At 40.0% G+C, this 22,370-nt stretch overlaps 1 protein-coding gene across 2 annotated transcripts; it reads right to left on the minus strand.

Annotated features, from left to right (window-relative positions):
* Positions 1-6,253: 6,253 nt before the first annotated feature.
* Positions 6,254-7,471, minus strand: LOC143629790 (uncharacterized). Of its 2 annotated transcripts, XR_013153027.1 has the most exons (3): positions 6,905-7,471; positions 6,618-6,822; positions 6,254-6,528 (listed from the first exon to the last, which is right to left on the minus strand). XR_013153027.1 is itself a non-coding variant. In XM_077098969.1 (2 exons), exons 1-2 carry the CDS (start codon positions 7,422-7,424, stop codon positions 6,680-6,682), a joined length of 663 nt encoding a protein of 220 aa, XP_076955084.1. In that variant the 5' UTR covers positions 7,425-7,471; the 3' UTR covers positions 6,254-6,679. The 2 variants fall into 2 exon arrangements, 1 of the variants encoding a protein (XP_076955084.1); XM_077098969.1 differs by having other exon boundaries at positions 6,254-6,822.
* Positions 7,472-22,370: the final 14,899 nt, after the last annotated feature.

Raw genomic sequence — 22,370 nt, forward strand, 5'->3', positions numbered from 1 at the left:
ACATTCGCAACTTTTCACAGTTCTCTGGTGAGTTATTTCATGAAGCTTTTACCAGGTATAAAGACATGATCAGGAAATACCCACATCACCAAATCAAACTGTGGGAACAGGTAAAGTGTTTTGTTGATGGGTTGACATACGACGACGAAAGCATCTTAAGGCCTCGTGTAATGGTTGTTGCTGAATCAGCCAGAAGAATATGAATGGGATTTTCTAGAGTTTATGTGTGAAGATTCGAAATCTGAAGCAGCAGCTGAAAGACGAAGACGGGGTAATTCATCAAGGTCAGTTAAGTCAGTTGCGAGTGAGTCTGAAAGAATTATTGAGTTGGAACGTGAACTGACTGAGTTGAAAAAAGGTAAGAAAAAAGATGTTGGGAAAGTTGGAGTGAAACTCCCGGTTTGTGAAGATTGTGGTATGCTCGGGCATAAGGCAGAAAATTGCCCCGAGTTTTATGATGATGAGTAGGATGAACCCGAGGAAGTTAATTATGCTTACGGGGATTCCAATGGTCAAGGGTTGAATTCAAACACCTATCACCCGGGCCTGAGGAATCACCCGAACTTTCGTTACAGGAACGCGTCTACACAGTTGAACTCGAACTTTCAGGGATCGAGCCAGAACAGATCGCAGGGTAATTACCGCCAGAGCGGTTATCAGCAAGGTTCGTATGATCAGAATCGGGGGTATAACAGAGACGGTAACCGAGGTGGAAATTCATCGGGTAATCAGGACCAGCAGAGGGGTTCCTCGGGAAATTCGGATGAGTCGGTGCACTCAAAGTTGGATGCGTTGCTAAAGGTTATGACTGATCATAAAGCTGAAACGAAGCAACAGTTCGAGTTACGAGATAATTTGTCAGAGGCAATGATGAAGCAGATCGGTCAGCTCGCTGCAGATGTGGCAAAGCTACAGAAGAATGCGGGCCAACTCCCGAGTAAAACCACAGTCAACCCGAACCAATACTGCTCAAGCTCCAAGAAAGGAAACAATGTGCACATCAACGATGTAAGTCTTTTACCTCATTTTGAAATTTCTGTTGTTGAAGTTGATTCACCACCATAGTTTGTTGAGAGGGTGGTGGAAGATGTTAGTGGTGAGAGTGATTGTGTCGGTCAAAATGAATCAATTTTCCAAAATGAATCAGAACCAAAATCATATGAAATGTCTTTTTGTGAAAATTGCACATGTGAAAGATGTTTAAATGTAAATTGACCAACATGAGAGATGAGGAGGTGGAGAATAATACCACCTCAAATATACTCCAAGACCCGGGAGTGCCACTTTTGTCAATTCAAATTGGGAATTTTAAAACTGAGCGGACACTTCTAGATCTTGGAGCATGTGTTAGTATCATGCCTGGTAGTTTATATGATCAGTATGAATTTGGCCCATTAGAAAGGGTAAACACCACCGTGGTGTTGGCGGACCAAACTCATACACTTCCACGGGGCATGGCGACTAATGTAATGGTTCAGGTGGAGGAATTTTTCTACCCAGTTGACTTTCTTGTACTTGACTATGCCAAACGTGAGAATAATACACAACCGCAAGTCATATTGGGTAGGTTATTCCTTGCTACAACACATGCGGTAATTGATTGTGCTAAGGGGATATTGGAGATTAAGTGTGGGGATCGTGATAAACGGTTACCATTGTTTTAAAATGCTACTAACCATGTTGTTGACAAGTGTGAATCCTTGCGAAAGGATCACACAAGAGAGAAATGTTTTGTGACTGACAGGATTGAGCTAAGGAGTAGCATGAAGGAGAAAGGATGGAATGAGATGTTGCATGGAGTTAGAGATGGTGAGGAAGCAACTACAAGAAAGGGAAAGAAGACGAAAAAGAAATATGTAAAGAAACCGCCAGGCGTAAATGAAAAATGGCAGGATCATGTCGTTCCAAAAGGTTGGGAGGAATCTCTTGAGGAGCGTGCATGTAACGAGAAGGCTGCACGGGGGCAGGCTAGACGCCCACCTTGAATGTCATCAAATTTTCAAAAGGGTGGTATTTGTACATTTTGTATATTTTTAGTTTGCATTTTTTTATTTACTACTAATTGTATTTCAAGCGTACCATCATAGCAAAAGCTAAGTGTGGGGATACCGCACTACAAGAAAAGTTGGGATTTTGATGCGTTCGGTAAAGTTTTTTTCTTCGAAAATGAGGTTTCAGTTAAGCGACTCAGAGTGCTTTCATGTTCATTTTGCTGTGGTTAATCCAGGTACGTGTATATTATGTTGTAATCGAACTTTGTGGGTGTTGTTCACTATAAACCCTCATGAGACCCCACTCGTCCTCCCGGGCTACCGGGAGGTTTGAAGGGCTTGTTGCATACGCTAAATGCATTCGTGATTCCTACGAAAGTGAGTTAGGTCTTTTAACGTTTTTAACTAATTTAACAGAATTTATTATGAAACGACTTAATTTGGCTTGGTAATTGTTTAATAAAATTAACAAAAAATCATTTTCATAACTCTTAAAAGACCTATGTCTTACACTTGTGAGAAGCTTGCTTCTACACGTCTCGAGATTTTGCAGGTTCAATTGTCAGTTTGGTAATTGGATGATACGAGAGTATACGAGTGTTTATGAGGGTTCATGAGCCGACTGGTCCTCTTCTAGTCCAGTTGATATCAGGTGATTTCAGTTTCATAATTTATTTTGTTTTTATTTCTTTAAATGTTAAAAGTGTAATTGTATAATTGTTAGTAGCACCGCCACATTTGAGCCCCGAAGTTTAAAAATTGCTTAATAGTCAAAAAGTCAATTTCGACCCCGTCCCTCAAATGTTCTTTAATCGTTTTATCTATTTTAACTTTAAGGACAATGTTAAGTGTTCTTACATTGAGGACAATGTAACCTCAAGTGTGGGGATGGGGGGAATTTGAAAAATTTTAGCCCGATAGTACCTCGAAGAGTGTTCAGAAACTAAAGTTGTTAACTGTTAATTATTGCCATTAATGCCAAGTCATAGGTTTCTGGTCATGGTTGGTTTGTCAGCGTCTCATTAGTCTTACTCACAAATGTTTTTATAACAAGAAGTTGAAAATGGGGTCGTTTAGGCGGGGATAACGAGTCATGGGGACAGGTACACATGTTTATATTGTCAACTCTATTCCTCTGGTACGTGTGTGAGTTGACCAAAATATACATAATACACATATAATATATAGTACACACATGTCATTTTAGTGCTTTCATTGATGTTCATGGATTACGGGATCGTAGTTGGCAAAACGCAAAAGTGATAGAGGCAACTAGGTTAAGCCTCGTATGGATGAGCGTGAGTGTGGGTACTGGGGGGTTGGGGCCTCACACATTATACATATGAGGATGGTTTATGTGAGGGGCGGGGGGTTGGGTCCCTTAGAAAACATTTCTGACTTATTTTTCGTTTGTTTAACCCCGACATTATGTTACGAGACGATCCGGCTTATTAGGTTTATTTGTAATTGTACTTGTTTTGTATTTGTATTTGTTCCATTATTAAGCATCACGTTATTATGCTTAAAAAAAAGAGAAAAAAAAGAGGAAAAAAATGAAAAAAAGATGTCTGTTTATATTCAGTTATGTATTCAGTAGTTCGTTGAGTTCGTTTATATATATATATATATATATATAAAATTTGAAAGCAGGATGTATGTTAGTTTGCTTATTTAGAGGTGTTATAATAAGTCAGTCAGTTTGTATAGTAGTTTCGCTTATTTAGATGTTTTGTAATAAGCCAGGTCGGATCGTTTGAGCTAATTAAATATTTCCCTTCCATACCCTTACACCTGTCCATGTTACAACCCTTTTATAAACCTCTTGATTTGCATGGGTGTCAAAGAAGCTTCATGGATGAATATTTGCTTATGAGTGATACTGAGAGCAGAGTGATACTGGCACATCTTTTGCTAGTCCATATATTAAACCGAGAGGAGAGATGTTATATTATGAAGGGTATGAACATGTGTGCCTTAACTAGAAACAAAGTACACTCGTCTGGGCGGCTCTATTGTTTTTATTATAGCACTTAACTTTATTTATGGGATGTCAATCTAGAAAGTGTCAGTCTGGGAAACTGGATATGACCTTAAACCTTACTAGTATTAATGGCGATAATTTACATACGTATGATGGAGGTTGATGTTTGCTTTAGAGTTTTCTTGAGGGCAAGCAAAAGATAAGTGTGGGGATGTGATGGTTGGTTGTAAATCATGTATTTTTATGTTTTATGTTGGTAGTTTTATTTAGTTTTTAGTGTGAACTTTGGTACTTCAAGTGCGTTTTTGTATTTCAGGTTATTGAGTATTAAAGCCACTAGTTGGAGACATTTACGAGCATGCTTTGGAGTCTCAGGAAGTTCAGGTTCAATCGCGTGATTCGGGGTTATAATAATAATAATAATAATAACAACAATGGACATGACATATGTTAAGTCAAATATATAATTATTAAATTACATTTATAAGTAATATATGTATAAGGAGGTGCTCATTAGCCTCACATGAAAGAAAAGACGGAATGAAAATGGCCCAAAAACAAATGGATATGGCAGCCCAAGAACGAGAGACACAAGGGCTTGGAGGTTACGTACGGGAGAGGGGATTTTTGAAAATGGGGATTGATTTTTTTGGTGATTATCTTTGGACGACAGGAGGTTACGCAAAGAGGGAGAGGTCAAGCCATCTTCATTCATCCATTCATCATATCCATGGCCTATCAAACGTCAAGTGAAGATCAAATCATCACCATGAGTGGCTAGTCTCCTCAAGTCATACCCGGGATGTAGAGTTTGTATTTTTCAGTTTTCTTATGTGTTTAAGAACGAATGATTTTGTAATTGTTTATGATTAATCTATGAGTATTGATGTTTGGTATTACTGTGCACTCAGTCGGTTTAGGTTTATTTCGATCGGAACGATTAGTTTGCCATTTGCTATGATAATTGCTTATAGGGTTGTTTTGACTAGTTTAAATATGATGAAGCATTCAATTGCCCTTAGTTGAGTCACACTGGCAGGGACTGTTTGATAACCAGTGCCGTGTGTTAGCGATTGTTGATGCCTAAGGTTTGCCTAGTTATTCAATCTGATTTGATCTTTGACAGTCTATCTGTTAAGTGAACATGAGATTACTGTATATTTGTTACTTGAAACCCGGGTGTGATTTGTTTTTATAAATTATTTGAAAGTTGTTATTTGCTTGTTATTATTAAAATCAAACTCTTTGCTTGTGTGATCAGCACTAAAACTCATTACTTCATAATATTAATTTTGTTACACAATAAACATTGACCACATACTCCTTGTGATACGATACCCTACTTGCTCTAACTATTTAGAATCATTAGGTTTTTGATTGACTCAAACGACGATCATCAACATTCTGCCTCGAAGTGCGTGCATGATCCGGCGACCCCCGAACGTCAGCTTGATTTACGTGCCAAGAAAGGTTGATCAAGAATACCCCAATATTCGTGCAAGTGCGGAAGTGCTGCCTAAAGTGTAAGTAATTATTAAGCTAAGCAAGGTAGGGGTTATGCCCAAATAAAATATTACTATTTCAAGGCTTTGACCCTATGAGAAAACGTTTACGAGCCAAGATCTAGCAGCTAACACGATACATCAATACGATACAAATACTTTAAATACTATTCATTACGTTAATGGTGGAATACATACATTATGGTGAATAACTTATGTCTAGAGAGAATCCGGCATGGTAACAACATGAACATAACTTAGGCAAGGATCTCTCCTAAATTATGAACATGAGCTGCCTATTTATAGGCCATTAGCTCCCATTTGTTAAGTAGGTCTCATTCATTATACTTTAGTAACAAATGAGACACCATTCATTATGCCTCCACAACGAATGGGTAATAAATTAACGAATAAGCCATCATTCGTTATGCCTTCATAACGAATGGGCCTCCATTCGCTATACACAATGTTTTCATAACCGGACCGGGCAGTGAACCGGGAGCCTCACCGGGTCACCGGTTCGACCGGTTGAACCGGTTCAGAAAACCAGTTTTCCTCTCAAACAATTAAAAAATGCATGTATGAACGAAATTGCAATTGAAAAAAGGCTTAGCACATGAATCATCATCATAAGCTGCTAAACAAGCATAAGTTTGAGCAAACATAATCCAAATTCATACTAATAAACCCAAGTTTTAGCTAAAAATAAAATCCAAATTCATACAAAAAACCCAAGTTTTAGCAAACATAAACCCGATTTAAGCAAACATAACATAAACCTGAATACTTATAAGTAACTTAGATAACATCTTCATCATTTTCATCTTCATCAAGTGTAACCAGTTCATCATCATCTTCTTGTACATTCATATCTTCAAGATCTTGTGGTTGCAAATTTGAAGTTCCAAGGTTACTTGGAGGCTCTTCTTCTAGCATATTCTCCAATTCATCATAATGAAGTTCACCTTCCCCCTCTTCGTCAATCACCCAAAAATCGGTTATATCAATGCTTTCGTAATCCACCGGGTCGTAGGACCTTCTATTCTCATGGACCCTAATAAATTTAGATGTTAAATTACTCACTGTTTTTATAACTATTATACAAAAAATAAATAAACAGCGAAGATGTCATTTATATTATACCTATTATGTAGAAGCAAGTTATAATGGATATATACGAGGTCACTAAGCCTTTGATGCTCCAATCAGTTCCTTTTTTTCATGTGGATTCTTTCAAAAACACTCCAGTTACGTTCACATCCGGAAGAAGATGCGGTTTGACTTAAAATTCTTATTGCTAATGTATGCAAATCTAGGACATCCGTACCAAACACTCTCCACCACTCATCTAATAAAAAAGTTTGAACATATTAGTAGAATACTAGAATTCATAAAACTAAAATTATTAATCAAAGTTGAAGTAAACATACCAGGACGGTGACTTTTCACTGAAGCCAAAGCAGCTGGTCGACTAAATTCTTCATTCTCTCGATCACGAAACATGCATAATTGTGTTGTAAGCTTTACAACATCTAAATTCGTCTTCTTCTCAATCATGTCAAGCACACTTTTAAATGCATAACGCTTTTCCGAATCATTATTTGTATCGTATTGAAATATTGGATTTAACCAATAAGCAGCTGCATGAAGATTCTTACGCAACATCTTATCCCAACAGGCCTCAAGAATATCGGTATACTGCTTACAATTACGTTCTTTATTGCGAAACAACTCCTTGATGCCTTTACTTGCCCTATTCATACCTTCGTACACGTAACCTAGTGAGGGTTTTTCATCGGAGTCGCAAATACACAAAATCTTTAAAATATGAGCCATGACCTTCACAATTATCAAGCAATTATTCCAAAATCTTTCACTTAAGACAGTATGTTTCACATCATTGGCTTTTAACAGTTTTAAAACTTTCTTGAAATCAGTAGAGGTAACCATAGCTTGCAAATAAGATTTGTGGTCACATAAGCTTTGCAATGAAATGAATGTTGTAGCAAAGAGAGTGGCACCTGGTCAAATTATTTCTATCCAGCCTCTTCTTTTCCTCAACCAATTTAATGGCCACTTATGGTTATAGATGAAAACAGTCACCGAGATGCAAGCTGAACCAATTCAGTCACCGAGGGTATCTCGGTAATGTCCTTCAAAATCAAATTAATGCAATGAGCTGCACATGGAGACCAACAAAGCAAAGGATACTTTTCAGTTAGCAATTTTCCTGCAGCCTTGTAGTTAGCAGCATTGTCGGTTACAAAATGAACAACATTCCTATAACCAACTATGTTAACAATCTCCCCATATAAGTTACATAAGTTTTCAGCATTAGACTCAATATCGGATGCATCAACAAATTTAATGAATGAAGTCCCTTTTGGACAATATACCAAGAAATTAATGAGAGGCCTTTGCCGAACATCCCGCCATCCATCGCTCATAATAGTACACCCTGATTCTAACCACAAGAATTTTATGCCGATTTTAAGAAGTAAAAAATCGAAAGATGTTCATTCAAAGATTTCAAAAATTATGGTCCAAAAGAATTTTATGGCGACAAGGGGATCATTGCAACGCTAAGGTGGCTGGAGGAGATGGAATCGATAGTGATCATCAGCAAGTGTGCCGAGCAAGAAAAGATCCAGTAAATGGCACAAATATTCAAAGGAGAAGATTTAGAGTGGTTGAACACTCTCATCATGAGCAAGGGAAGACAAATGTTGTATCAACTAATGTGGGAAGAATTCAAGGAGATGGTGCTGGAGAAATTCTGTCCAATGCACAAAACTGATCAAATCCAATCAAAGTTACTTAAACACAAGGTGGTTGGAACTAATCTTCGTGAGTATAATACCAAATTTCACGAGTACTGTAGACTCGTGCCACAGCTGGTGAAACCTGAATCCTGCAAAGTAACCCGATACATATGGGGACTTATGCGAGAAATTCACGACATGGTAAGGTCTCACTTACCCCAAACCACTGATTCCACCATGGAATTGGCTGGTTACTTGATGAGCGGGTTAATCCGTAACAAGAAGGAAGATAAGAAGATGATGCCACCAAGTGACTACAAGAAGGGTGTAAACGCACGATTCAAGTGCAATGGTGGAGAACAACGAAAAGCTGGATCCAATTCCAACTACACTCAATGCAAAATCTGTAAGAAGTATCACAAAGGACGATGCCACTTTGCTCCGTCTACAACTGTCTGTGACTCATGTCACAAACCCGGTCACGCAATGGCCGACTGTTAGAAAAAGACGATGACTTGCTATAATTGCAAGGAAATGGGACACCTCAGCTTCGAGTGCCCCAAGAACAAACCTGCTGCTGGAGGAGCGGGTGAAAGTGGACAAAAGAATGAGCCAAAGAAAGGCAACGTAAGAGTCTTCGTTCTTGACGCCGACATGCCGGAAACCATCACCGTTATGTTCTTAGTCAACGACACATATGCTAGAGTTCTATTTGATTCGGGTGCCAATTTAAGTTTTATAGATTATAGGTTCTGTAGTCTATTAAACGAACCTCTAAAGTAATTAAGTAAAACTTTAAACGTCGAGACCGCTAGTGACGAAATCGTTAAAATATCCGAAGCCTTAGAAAACGGAGAAATCTTGTTAGCTGGTTACGTCTTAACTATCCAACTGTTACCCATGACTCTTGAGGGTTTTGATATAGTACTTGTATGGACTGGTTATCCTATAATCATGCACGTATCATTTGCAATAGCAAAACCATTATACTTCGAGCCCGTGATAAACGAACTATTCTAATTGAAGGGGACAAAGACGCTGGCCAAGTTAGAATAATCTCCATGATTAGGGCTAACAAATTTTTAAATCAAGGATGCTTAGCATTCATGTCCTACGTCACCGAAGAATCCAAACCAAAGGAGATAAAGGGTGTGCCTATTGTCTCTGAATTTTCTGTTATCTTTCCAGAAGAGTTGCCAAGAATTCCTCCAGATCGAGAAGTCGAGTTTAGAATAGATCTCATGCCTGGAACTACACCAATCGCCAAAGCCCCGTATTGCTTGGCTCCAACCGAAATGAAAGAACCGAAGAAACAATTAGACGAGCTGCTCGAGAAAGGATTCATCCGTCCAAGTTCATCACCGTGGGGAGCGTCAATTCTCTTTTTCAAGAAGAATGACGGATAAATGCGAATGTGTATCAACTAATGAACCATAAACAAAGTGACCATCAAAAAGCGATACCCATTACCTCGAATTGACAATCAATTCGACCAATTGGAAGGAGCAAGCTACTTCTCTAAGATAGATCTGCGTTCTGGTTATCACCAATTGAAATTCCAATCCGAAGATATTCCGAAGACCACATTTCGAACAAGGTATGGACATTATGAGTTCACGGTCATGCCGTTTGGTCTCAATAATGCCCCAGCCGCGTTCATGGACATGATGAACCGAATATGTAAACCTTACTTAGATAAATTTGTTATCGTATTCATCGACGACATACTTATTTATTCTAATTCAAGGGAAGATCATGAAACACATCTCAGAATCCTGCTTGAATTACTAAGAAACGAGAAGTTGTACGCCAAATTCTCGAAATGTGAATTTTGGCTTCACGAAGTACAATTTCTTGGTCACATCATAAACATGAATGGAATTCAAGTAGATCCCGTAAAGATTGAAGCTATCTCAAAGTGGGGAGATTCTGTAACACCCCGTAACCGCAGCGGAAACATAAACGGGGTGCAACAGACACGTCTGATATCAATAGCATTGCGTATAAAGAAAACACTACTACATTAATTTACACCATATTACATTGTTCCGAGTTTAGTTACCGTCTAGGCGTTAGCACATAAGTTTTACCAACAGTACATTAACCTATTTAATACAAAAAGATCATTAAGCTTCCACAAAAAAAAAGCACGCATCGTCAAGCATGTAGCAATTATTCCAGTTTGAGGGTACCTAGAAAGCATGTAAAGAAAACGGGTCAACTACGAATAGTTGGTGAGTTTCACTAATTTAAATAAACAGTGACAAATCATTATAATAATCATATATTAGCGATGTAATTATGCTGAGCCCACAAGTGAAACCTCTGACTATCCACATACAACCCCGTGCCATACTCCGCCCACGAACCTGCCCCAAACCGCTATGCCTAACATTACATAGCAAAATAAATAACAACAAAATAGACATGTGCAACTGGCTGGGAAACATCAGCAAATCAATGCCGGACCAGTTGGGTTTGTCAGACCAATAGTACTATTCACACTCTACCGGCTTTTAGCTAATCACTCGTGTTGCGGGGCCTTACAATGTTAGCAACTCAGACAATCACCATCTTAGTACATTTCCGTACGATTCCCGTACAATAAAATATATATAAATACAAGCAAATCCATGCGTTTAGTATGTACTTAAACATTTTAATAGTAACATGCTTTCCGCCCCGAGAAAATATTTAAAAACAATTCAGAAAAAGGGGCTCGTGAAACTCACCTTATCGCAAGCAAGTAGGTAACACAGTACGCAAGCTACTAGTCCGGATCTGTAATACGATCCCTAAGTTCGTTACTATACAATCACTATTAATATAACTTTAACCGTGTTAACCGGTACATTTGGGGACACTGTTAACCCAGTACTGTACCCGTTCCGGGGGCAATGTTAACCCAGAAACACTTCTCCGGACTCAGATTGTTATATCGTTTAGAGTTCAATAGTCAAAATTACTATTAGTTCGTTTTCCCCGTTTTGCGTGCCTAGCACGGTTATCCGTTTTCACGTTTCAAAAATGAGTTTGGTCACACACGACCCGAAAATAGTTGTTAACTGATAATTTAATTAAAGTTGTGAAATTAGAGCTCGGTTTAGACGCCCCGATTGGCCGCGGGACCCGTTTCCGTCTTTAGTTTACCGGAAACTGTTAAATCGGATAAAATTACCCAAATCATCCGAATTACTTTCGGATGATTTATTTTTACCTGTTTAACTCAGTTATATGAAAATAGTTCATTTTTAGGGTTTTTATACACCAGTCAGCTCGTTTAGGCGAACTTTACCGGTTTACGAGTTTTAAACTTTAAAAGTTTGTTTTTTTTAGCACAAATAATTATCCGTTTAATCTCGGATCTTGAAATTTTGTACAAATCACTTATTGACAGTGGGGAATTTTATAAAAATATTTCCAGAATTAATTTTAATATTTAAAATTTATATATCTATTTTTAAACACCATTTAAACACTAAATATGTCGTAAATACCAAACGACCTTAGAAAAATCCCAAATTTTTCCTGGATGACCCCTGACATCCACATAGTCCCCTGTAATTTTTCCAGAACCAAAATCTCTTTTTACATGCCATTTTCACTAAAACCGAGCTAGAAAACCCTAGAACTCGTTTAACCGAAAAACCTACTTAGACTTCTCCAACTGACCTAAAATTTTGTGTGTGACTTTTACATGTTATAAAAAGCTTATCTTGAATTTTCCAGAATTTATCATGATATTTAAATATTTTTCACCATTTTTAGCCAAAACCGAGCATTAAATTTACCAAATATTCATCCTTTGTCCAAAAATTACCAAATTTTCACAGAACTCATATTTTCATGTATTTAACACCTCTGTAAAATTTCATGACCTAACTCTAAACTGTTCACAATCTGTCCAAAAACTCATAACCGAACATAAACCGAATATACCTTTTGTTCTCCGCCACTACAAGCTACAAACTCGTCTTTCCGCCTTATCTACCACTAAATACAAGAACCTACAACCAACATACCACAATACCAAGCAAGTTACACTCACCATCAAGCCTCTTACACTATAATTTCGGTAATTGTTTCAAAACTAAAGTTTAAACCGTAAAAATTCGTTTTTGGTTCGTTTAACTCCTTTCTTGGACCAAGATCCCTTGTATAACCCGTATACATCACTTGATCATGCAAGAATCGGTTTTCATCTCGGGTTTTCACCCTTTTTTTTTCACTTGAAACCTCATTTTCTTGCAAATAAACTCAAGAAACGAAGATGAAAACGTAAATAACTCGATTTTTACCTTGCTTTGTCTTCAAAATCTTTGGATTTCTAGAGAGATGATGGAGATTGGTTATTTACTTGAGAAAACGAAAAATTATGGTAGAATTATCCATTTATGGCCGTGAGTTTGGAGGGGGTGGGGTGGGTCCCACCTCCTTCATTCTAGTCCACAAGTTTGGATTTCCAATTGTGGATAACGTTTTGGATAAACTCAGTTCGGTTCGTTTTTCGTTTAGACGTTTAATTCGGCTTTTAAAAATGCATTTCATTTAAACCGGTTTAATACATTTAAAAGTTTAAACCATAACCCTTGTTTACTTAAAACACCATAATAATATTATTTGCGCATCTTTTTCGGCTTGAATGATGGTATCTTGCTCGGTTTGGTATTCATATTTCGTTTAACGTACCGACGTATCGTTAAATCGAAATTCTTTTTTCTGTGCCGTACTTTACTTATCCCGAAGCATTAATGCTTCGTAAAAATCACTAAATATTATAGATATCATCTATAACTGAACCCTCGATTCGATCGGGTTTCAATAACTATCAATCGATTAATCGTATATTGAATACGATAAGTTATCTAATCAAGTATAATCAATTTTGAGAATCATATATCCTCGTATAATCACATCAATAAATCGTGCATTCAATAATAACTATAACGTAAATAGTACATGCCGGTTAGGGTCTACCTGATTTCGTCGGAATCTTTACATTTTCCCCCCGTTAAGAAATTTCGTCCTCGAAATTTTAAGCGTCATCCACTTCCTTTCCGGGAAATAGGTGGGGGTATTTCTTTCGGAATTCGTCTGTTCGTTCCCATGTATATTCTGGGACTCGTTGCGAATTCCATCTAACTTTAACCATCGAAATCTTATTGTGTCTTAGCTGCTTGGTTTTCCCGTCTACTATTTCTATGGGTTCCTCTACAAAATTAAGCTTATCGTTTAATTGGACACCCTCTAATGGTAACACCGATGTCTCATCCGCCAGACACCTTTTCAAGTTCGACATGTGAAACACATTGTGAACTGCACTCAGTTCATCTGGTAGTTCTAATCGGTATGCTACGGGACCGATTTTTGCAATAATATCGAATGGTCCAATATATCTCGGGGCTAACTTCCCCGCCTTTCCAAATCTGACTACACCCTTCCAAGGTGATACCTTCAAATACACTTTATCACCCTTCTCAAACGACAACGGTTTTCTACGGGTATCGGCATAACTCTTCTGCCGATCCCGCGCGGCCTTCAGATTGTTCCTAATTTCAAGGATTTTGCTGGTCATTTTCTGGACCAGGTTTAATCTAATAACCTGGGTGTCGCCCACTTCAGTCCAGCAGAGTGGTGATCGGCACTTCCGACCATACAATGCTTCGTAAGGCGCTGCCTTTATACTGCTATGGTAACTGTTATTATAGGAAAATTCAACGAGTGGGAGATGTTGATCCCAATTTCCCTTAAAATCTAGTACGCATGCACGAAGCAAATCCTCTAGGGTTTGGATGGTCCTCTCAGACTGACCATCGGTCTGAGGATGGTAAGCTGTGCTTAGATCAATACGCGTTCCCAGCGCTTCTTGCACAGCTTGCCAAAGATTGGAGGTGAAATGGCTATCCCGATAGGAGATGATTGAGATAGGTATTCCTTGACGAGACACAATTTCATTTATATAAATCTGCGCAAGTCTCTCAGTGTTATAATTATTTCTAATCGGAATAAAATATGCCGATTTGGTTAATCGATCCACGATTACCCAAATTGCATCATGTCCTCGGGACGTCTTAGGGAGATGTGTCACAAAATCCATCGTGATTTGCTCCCACTTTCATTCGGGAATTTCCGGTTGTTGTAACATCCCCCAGGGTTTCTGGTGCTCCGCCTTAACTCTCGCACAAGTCGTACACTTACCGACGTACGTGGCTATATCCTTTTTCATACCCGGCCACCAGTAGAACTCCTTCACATCCTTGTACATCTTATCCGATCCCGGATTTATGGAATATTTTGATCTATGCGCTTCGTCCATGATTAATTCACGAAGGTCATGGAGGGTCGGGATCCAAACCCGATTTTTGAAATAGAGAATTTCGTCCACGCGCTGTTCGAAATTCTTCTCATTGCCGTAAAGTCCCTCCTTTTCCAATTGTTCCTCTTTCAACGCCTCACGTTGAGCGACTCGAATCAGGTCCGAATGGTTCGACTGGACTATCATCCCCAGCGCTCGCACTCGTAATGGCTTAACCCGATCTTTCCTACTCAAGGCATCGGCTACGACGTTAGCCTTGCCAGGGTGATAACGGATGTCACAGTCATAATCGCTTAACAACTCGACCCATCTTCGTTGCCTCATATTCAGTTCTTTCTGATCGAATATGTGTTGCAAACTTTTATGATCGGTGAAGATGGTGCACTTCGTACCGTAGAGATAATGTCTCCATATTTTAAGTGCGAAGATAACCGCTCCTTGTTCTAAGTCATGAGTAGTGTAATTTTTCTCGTGTACTTTTAACTGTCGGGAAGCATAGGCTATAACCTTATTATTCTGCATCAACACGCATCCTAACCCTCTACGCGATGCGTCACAATACGCGACAAAACCATCGTCTTCATCGGGGAGACTTAAATCGGCGCTTGGCACAATTTTTGTTTTAACGTTTGAAACGCCGTTTCCTGCTCTTCTCCCCATTCATACTTTCGATCCTTTTGAGTCAGGAGGGTTAAAGGTTGGGCGATGCTGGAAAAGTTCTCTATAAATCGACGATAATATCCAGCTAAGCCTAAAATTTGGCGGATTTCCTTTGGAGATTTAGGCGCTTGCCAATTCTTAATTGCTTCAACCTTACTCGGATCAACGTGTATTCCTTGATGGTTTACAACGTGACCGAGGAATTGCACTTCTTGTAACCAGAAGTTACACTTGGAGAATTTTGCATACAACTTCTCCTGATTCAGAAGCTCTAAAATTATTCTTAAGTGTTGCCCGTGCTCTTCTTTACTTTTCGAGTAGATCAAAATATCGTCAATAAACACGATGATGAATTTGTCGAGGTAGGGTTTACAGACTCGATTCATGAGGTCCATGAACACTGCCGGCGCATTTGTTAGCCCGAAAGGCATAATTAAGAACTCGTAATGGCCGTAGCGAGTCCGGAATGCGGTTTTGGGATATCTTCTTCCTGATTTCTAACCTGGTGGTATCCCGATTTAAGATCGATTTTTGAGAAATAGCTCGCACCTTGCAGCTGGTCAAACAGATCATCAATTCGGGGAAGATGGTACCTATTTTTGATTGTTAACTTGTTCAACTCCCTGTAATCAATGCACATTCTAAGGCTCCCGTCCTTCTTTTTCACGAATAATACAGGTGCACCCCACGGGGAATGACTAGGACGTATAAATCCTTTATCCATCAATTCTTGCAACTGATTGGATAATTCTTGCATCTCAGACGGTGCAAGTCGGTAGGGTGCTTTAGCAACAGGGCCAGCTTGAGGTATTAAATCGATTCTGAATTCGACCTGTCGGGTTGGCGGTAATCGGAAAACTTGTGGAAATTCACGTACCGCCGGGATATCTTCCACCCGTTTCTCCTCAGAATCTGTGGCCGTCAACCTCGCTAGATACGCCACGCATCCCTGGCGTATATATTATAACACCTTGAGGTGGGATATAAATGGTATCATTGTGCCCGACTTCTCTCCTTGCATTAACACCTCTTCGTCATCCGACACCCGGATCTTGACGATTTTCTTTTCACAGTTTATTTCCACTTTGTTACGTGCTAACCAATCCATTCCCACTATCACTTCAAAACTACCTAATTCTACCGGTAATAAGTCAATCAGGAAGGATTGATCGTTCAGAATAAAAGGGCAATTCCGAACTATCTGATTAACTATCATGGTTTTACCGTTAGCGACTTCTACGGTATAAGGTTCTATGGTTTCACTAATCGGAAGGTTTGCTATCGATAGGAACTTAACGGAGACAAAACTTCTATCGGCGCCCGTATCAAATAATACAGAAGCGTAATGATCAGAGACGAGGAATGTACCTGTCACTACGCTGGGGTCCTGGCGTGCTTCGTTCGCCCCCATCACAAATGTTCGGCCTCTCGCCGGATTGGACGACGATGCCTGACCCACGGTTTGCCTCCCATTTCCTCCCTGGTTCAGTTTCGGACAGTATCTCTTGAAGTGATCTGTGCTGCCGCATTCAAAGCAAGCACGGCTGGTGGTCATCATTTGGTTTCCTTGTGGGTTTTGTTGTCGGGCTGGTTGGGTCCTAAGTGGCTGCGCACGGATAGGTTGCGGTTGTCGGTTCAGATTGTTTAGGTTTGTCCTACAACTCGGTGCGTAGTGCCCATTCCTGCCACACCGGTGGCACACTACCCCCTTGCACTCGCCACCATGCTGGTAACCGCATTTCCCACACTTAAGGAGCGTCCCTTTCTGCGATTATTGCCTTCCGCCTGAACTAGTCATGGCGTAGTTCTGGGCAGCGGACCGAGCACGTTTATTTTGCTGCTTCTCCTGGATCCTATAGTCATACGTACCCCGCTTTCCCCCAGCAGACTCTCCTGCCACCTTCAGTGACCCACTCCTCACGAAATCGTATGTGACGATACCAGCTTGCGTCACCGGACCCTCAAACGTCTTGTGTCCCCCAGAGTTGACTATACTCCTTACTACTGGAGTTAGTTCCCATATATAACGCTCAACCCTCTTTGACTCTGGGGTGACCAACCATGGCACCAATCGCGACAACTCATTAAATCGGTTCGTATAACCCAAGTGGTCTGCCCCTTGCATCTCCAGGTTCCACAACTCGTTTTCTAACTTCTGCAGTTCGTTTTTCGGGCAGAAATGTTCCAGTACAAGGGCCTTGAGCTCTGCCCAGGTCATGCGGTTTATCGCTGCCTGACCGCGAGTTTGCACTATTGTGTTCCACCATGTCAAGGCATGGTCCGTGAACGTGCAGGTAGAATACTTAACAACGTAATCCTCAGGGCAGTTGCTGATGTTCACAACATACTCTATTTTCTCAATCCACTTAACCAACCCATTTGGTCCTTCAGACCCGCTAAATTCTAGGGGCTTGCACAACATAAAATCTTTGATGAACATCCCTTTGTTGCAGGAGTCGGTTCAGTGCGGTTCGTTTCTACACTAGGTATAGGGCCATTACTTTCTGTAACGACCACCTTAGGCGGTGCGTCATTACTCGGAATCGGGTTACCGTTCGGTGGAAGGTTAACATTTTGTTCCCCATCATTATTGGTGGTCGTGTGATTGCTCGCAGGGTCTGGATTGGTCGTATTGTTAATACTGGCGGCGATGCGCGATACTATATCCGGTATCGCCGCCTCTAACTGTCGAGCAATCAGATGGTCCACATCCGCTTCTGACATTCTGGCTGACCGTTTTGGTGCCATTCTACACAACATTAAGAAAAATACATATAATTAATACAAATTCCAATCTCGATACACAACACACATTCCATTCATTAATAAACATCAATACATATTACATAAACATCAGTACACATTACATTCCTGCCATCATCACATAGATTAAGTTTTTATACATCGGTCCTACATCGGCATCATTTCGACATAACCCGCTATGGGTCAGTGCTTTATTGATACACCAAAAGTATCTACAATGACATCCCCAAAAGAGACCCCCTATGGGCTAGTGGCTGTACTATAACTACCCAAGATTCAATCTATGTTAGCATCACCACTAACTGCTTACACAGAGTATCAAAAAGCGGACCCTGACTACTACCACCCTAACACAACTAAGCATGGTGGTATACCAACCACACCAACACTGCCACCATCGCCACCAACACCGCCAGCAAACCCCGGATCCGTGTCTCCATCCGGTCAATCATCCACTGGGAGTATGCGCCCTCCCTCCTCAGCTGAGCAATCGCATACTGGCTGTCCAGTATGCAGTCCGCCAAGTACCTCCTCCTCTGGATACCCACCGTCAAGGCGATGGTGTGCTCAACCACCTGCTCGGTGAGCACTCGGAGCCATGCAGCCTCGGAGGAGGGACGCTCATCCCTCTCCGGCCTAGGGGTACCCCACACGGGTGGAGGCACAGGCTCGGGCTGGGGGCGGGAGTACTCGCCCCTGTGGAAGGTAGGTCTGGGTGGGGTAGAGGTAGGTGGGACATAGGGGACACTGATCCGCGCGATGAGGCGGGATCCGGGTCTGGGTGGGGTAAGGGTGGCCTGTGGTGCGGGTGGGGTGGTGGATCTGGCAACCCTAGTAGGGGAGGACAGGCTAGTACTCATACGGCTAATCTCACTAGGCTCAGTGCTGGATACTAGGCGTAAGCTCCTTGAGTTCCCGGAACTGGTCTCCTCCGGGTCCTCCTCCACTGACAGACTTCGTGATCTCGACATCCTTACCTGTACACAAGTTAGCAGACATATAGTTTCTTCCATAATGTAAATCATAATTAAATTAATATACACATACTTATACAACTTTGTCACATAAAAATATTATCATATACTTACACATATGTTGCCGATTTTACCTATTAATGTTCCCCGTGACTTCCCTTGAATTCCCTCGTGCGGACAAGTCTGTAAAATTTTATGACCTAACTCTAAACTGTTCACAATCTGTCCAAAAACTCATAACCGAACATAAACCGAATATACCTTTTGTTCTCCGCCACTACAAGCTACAAACTCGTCTTTCCGCCTTATCTACCACTAAATACAGAACCTACAACCAACATACCACAATACCAAGCAAGTTACACTCACCATCAAGCCTCTTACACTATAGTTTCGGTTATTGTTTCAAAACTAAAGTTTAAACCGTAAAAATTCGTTTTTGGTTCGTTTAACTCCTTTCTTGGACCAAGATCCCTTGTATAACCCGTATACATCACTTGATCATGCAAGAATCGGTTTTCATCTCGGGTTTTCACCCTTTTTTTTCACTTGAAACCTCATTTTCTTGCAAATAAACTCAAGAAACGAAGATGAAAACGTAAATAACTCGATTTTTACCTTGCTTTATCTTCAAAATCTTTGGATTTCTAGAGAGATGATGGAGATTGGTTATTTACTTGAGAAAATGAAAAATTATGGTGGAATTATCCATTTATGGCCGTGAGTTTGGAGGGGGTGGGGTGGGGCCCACCTCCTTCATTCTAGTCCACAAGTTTGGATTTCCATTTGTGGATAACGTTTTGGATAAACTCAGTTCGGTTCGTTTTTCGTTTAGACGTTTAATTCGGCTTTTAAAAATGCATTTCATTTAAACCGGTTTAATACATTTAAAAGTTTAAACCATAACCCTTGTTTACTTAAAACACCATAATAATATTATTTGCGCATCTTTTTCGGCTTGAATAATGGTATCTTGCTCGGTTTGGTATTCATATTTCGTTTAACGTACCGACGTATCGTTAAATCGAAATTCTTTTTTCTGTGCCGTACTTTACTTATCCCGAAGCATTAATGCTTCGTAAAAATCACTAAATATTATAGATATCATCTATAACTGAACCCTCGATTCGATCGGGTTTCAATAACTATCAATCGATTAATCGTATATTGAATACGATAAGTTATCTAATCAAGTATAATCAATTTTGAGAATCATATATCCTCGTATAATCACATCAATAAATCGTGCATTCAATAATAACTATAACGTAAATAGTACATGCCGGTTAGGGTCTACCTGATTTCGTCGGAATCGTTACAGATTCCAAAATCACCAACCGAGATCCAAAGTTTCTTAGGTTTGGCCAGCTACAATCGTAGATTTATTGAAAATTTCTCCCGAATTGCCGTTCCTCTAACTTCGTTAACTCGTAAGAATATCAAGTATGAATGGGGAACCAAACAGTAAGAAGCGTTCAATATACTTAAACAAAAACTCACCAATGCACCTATACTGGCCTTGCCAGAAGGTACTCAGGATTTCGTTGTCTTTAGTGACGCTTCCCATTCAGGTTTGGGTTGCGTACTAATGCAACGGAAGAAAGTAATCACTTACGCCTCTCGACAACTCAAGGTACACGAGAAAAATTACACAACTCACGATCTAGAGTTAGGCGCCATAATCTTTGCTTTAAAGTTATGGAGGCACTATCTCTATGGAGTCAAATTCATCGTGCATACCGACCACAAAAGTTTAAAACACATCTTTGAAAAAAAAGAACTTAATATGAGGCAACGAAGATGGATAGAAACATTGAATGATTACGAATGTGAAATCGTTTATCACGAAGGTAAAGCCAACGTTGCTGCCGATATCTTAAGTCGGAAAGAATGTGAGAAACCAAAAAGAGTGCGAGAATTATGACTATAACTCCAAGTAGATCTAGTCGAGCAAATCCGATTAGCTCCAACTCCAAGTCATTGAAGAAAACAAGATCTCTGACAAAAAACGTAACAGTACCATTGACACATTGGTTAAAGGTGATGACAGTATACTTAGACTTGAAAACAAGATTTGGGTACCGATCGTTGGATACTTACGTGAAAAGATAATGAACGAAGCCTACAAAACCAAGTACATGATGCACAAAGGTAGTGACAAAATTTATCAAAACCTTAAGCCAAAATACTAGTGGAATGGAATGAAAAAGGACATCGCTTTGCATGTTGCAAAATGTTAAACGTGTTTGAAAGTCAAGGCTGAACATCAAAAGCCCTCGGGATTTCTCCAACAAACCGAACTCCCCGTTTGGAAGTGGGAAATGATAACCATGGACTTCATCACGAAACTCTCGAAAGCCACTCGTCAGCATAATGCGATCTGAGTTATAGTTGATAGGTTAACAAAATCCGAACATTTTATACCTATCAACTATACCTATTCCATGGATAGATTAGAACGAATCTATGTAAACAACATCGTCGCATTGCATGGAGTGCCTTTGTCTATCATCTCTGATAGAGACAGTCAATTTACGTCTCAGTTCTGGAAAAGCTTCCAACAAGCGTTAGGAACCCAATTAAACCTTAGCACTACCTATCATCCTCAAACCGATGGGAAAAGCGAAAGGATAATTCACACACTTAAATATATGCCCCGCGCTTGTGTGATTGACTTAGGCGGAAGTTGGGATAATCATCTTCCCCTAATGGAATTTTTATACAACAACAGTTATCACACAAGTATTCAAGCCGCAACCGTTCGAAACGTTATACGGCTGAAAATGTAGAACACCAGTATGCTGGTCTGAAACCGGAGACAATCTACTATCTGGACCCGAGATAGTCTAAGAAACCACCGATAAGGTGTTGCAAATTCGAGAACGACTTAAGACGGCGCAAGACCGACAAAAGATTTACGTCGATATCTGTCGTAAGCCGTTGGAATCAATGTTGGCGATAGAGTCTTATTGAAAGTTTTGCCTTGTAAAGGCATTATTCGCTTCGGCAAGAAAGGAAAGTTAAGTCACTTTTTTGGACCGTTCGAAGTACTCGAACGAATCGGTACTATCGCATTCCATCTGCGACTACCCGAAGAAATGAAAGGGATACACGATATATTCCACGTCTCTAATCTGCTTAAATGTCTAGCCGACGAATCTTTATCAATGCCTTTAAAATATGTCGAAATAAATGAAAACCTCAAATTCGTAGAATGATCCTTGCAAATCAAAGTTTTTAAAACAAAGAAACATAAGCGGTGTAATCTAAAATTGGTCAAACTCGAAGAGGCCCCGAATATACTTGGGAGTTAAAATCCGCAATGAAGAAAAAGTACCCCCACTTATTCTAGAAAGCTAATCTTGTGGACGAGATTCATTCCAAGGTGGGGAGGATGCAACATCACGAAAATTTTGATTCA

This window comes from Bidens hawaiensis, unplaced genomic scaffold, assembly GCF_021521415.1.
Source record: "Bidens hawaiensis isolate Kalapana, Puna unplaced genomic scaffold, B.hawaiensis_p1.1 tig00005460_1, whole genome shotgun sequence".
NCBI classification, from domain to species: domain Eukaryota; kingdom Viridiplantae; phylum Streptophyta; class Magnoliopsida; order Asterales; family Asteraceae; genus Bidens; species Bidens hawaiensis.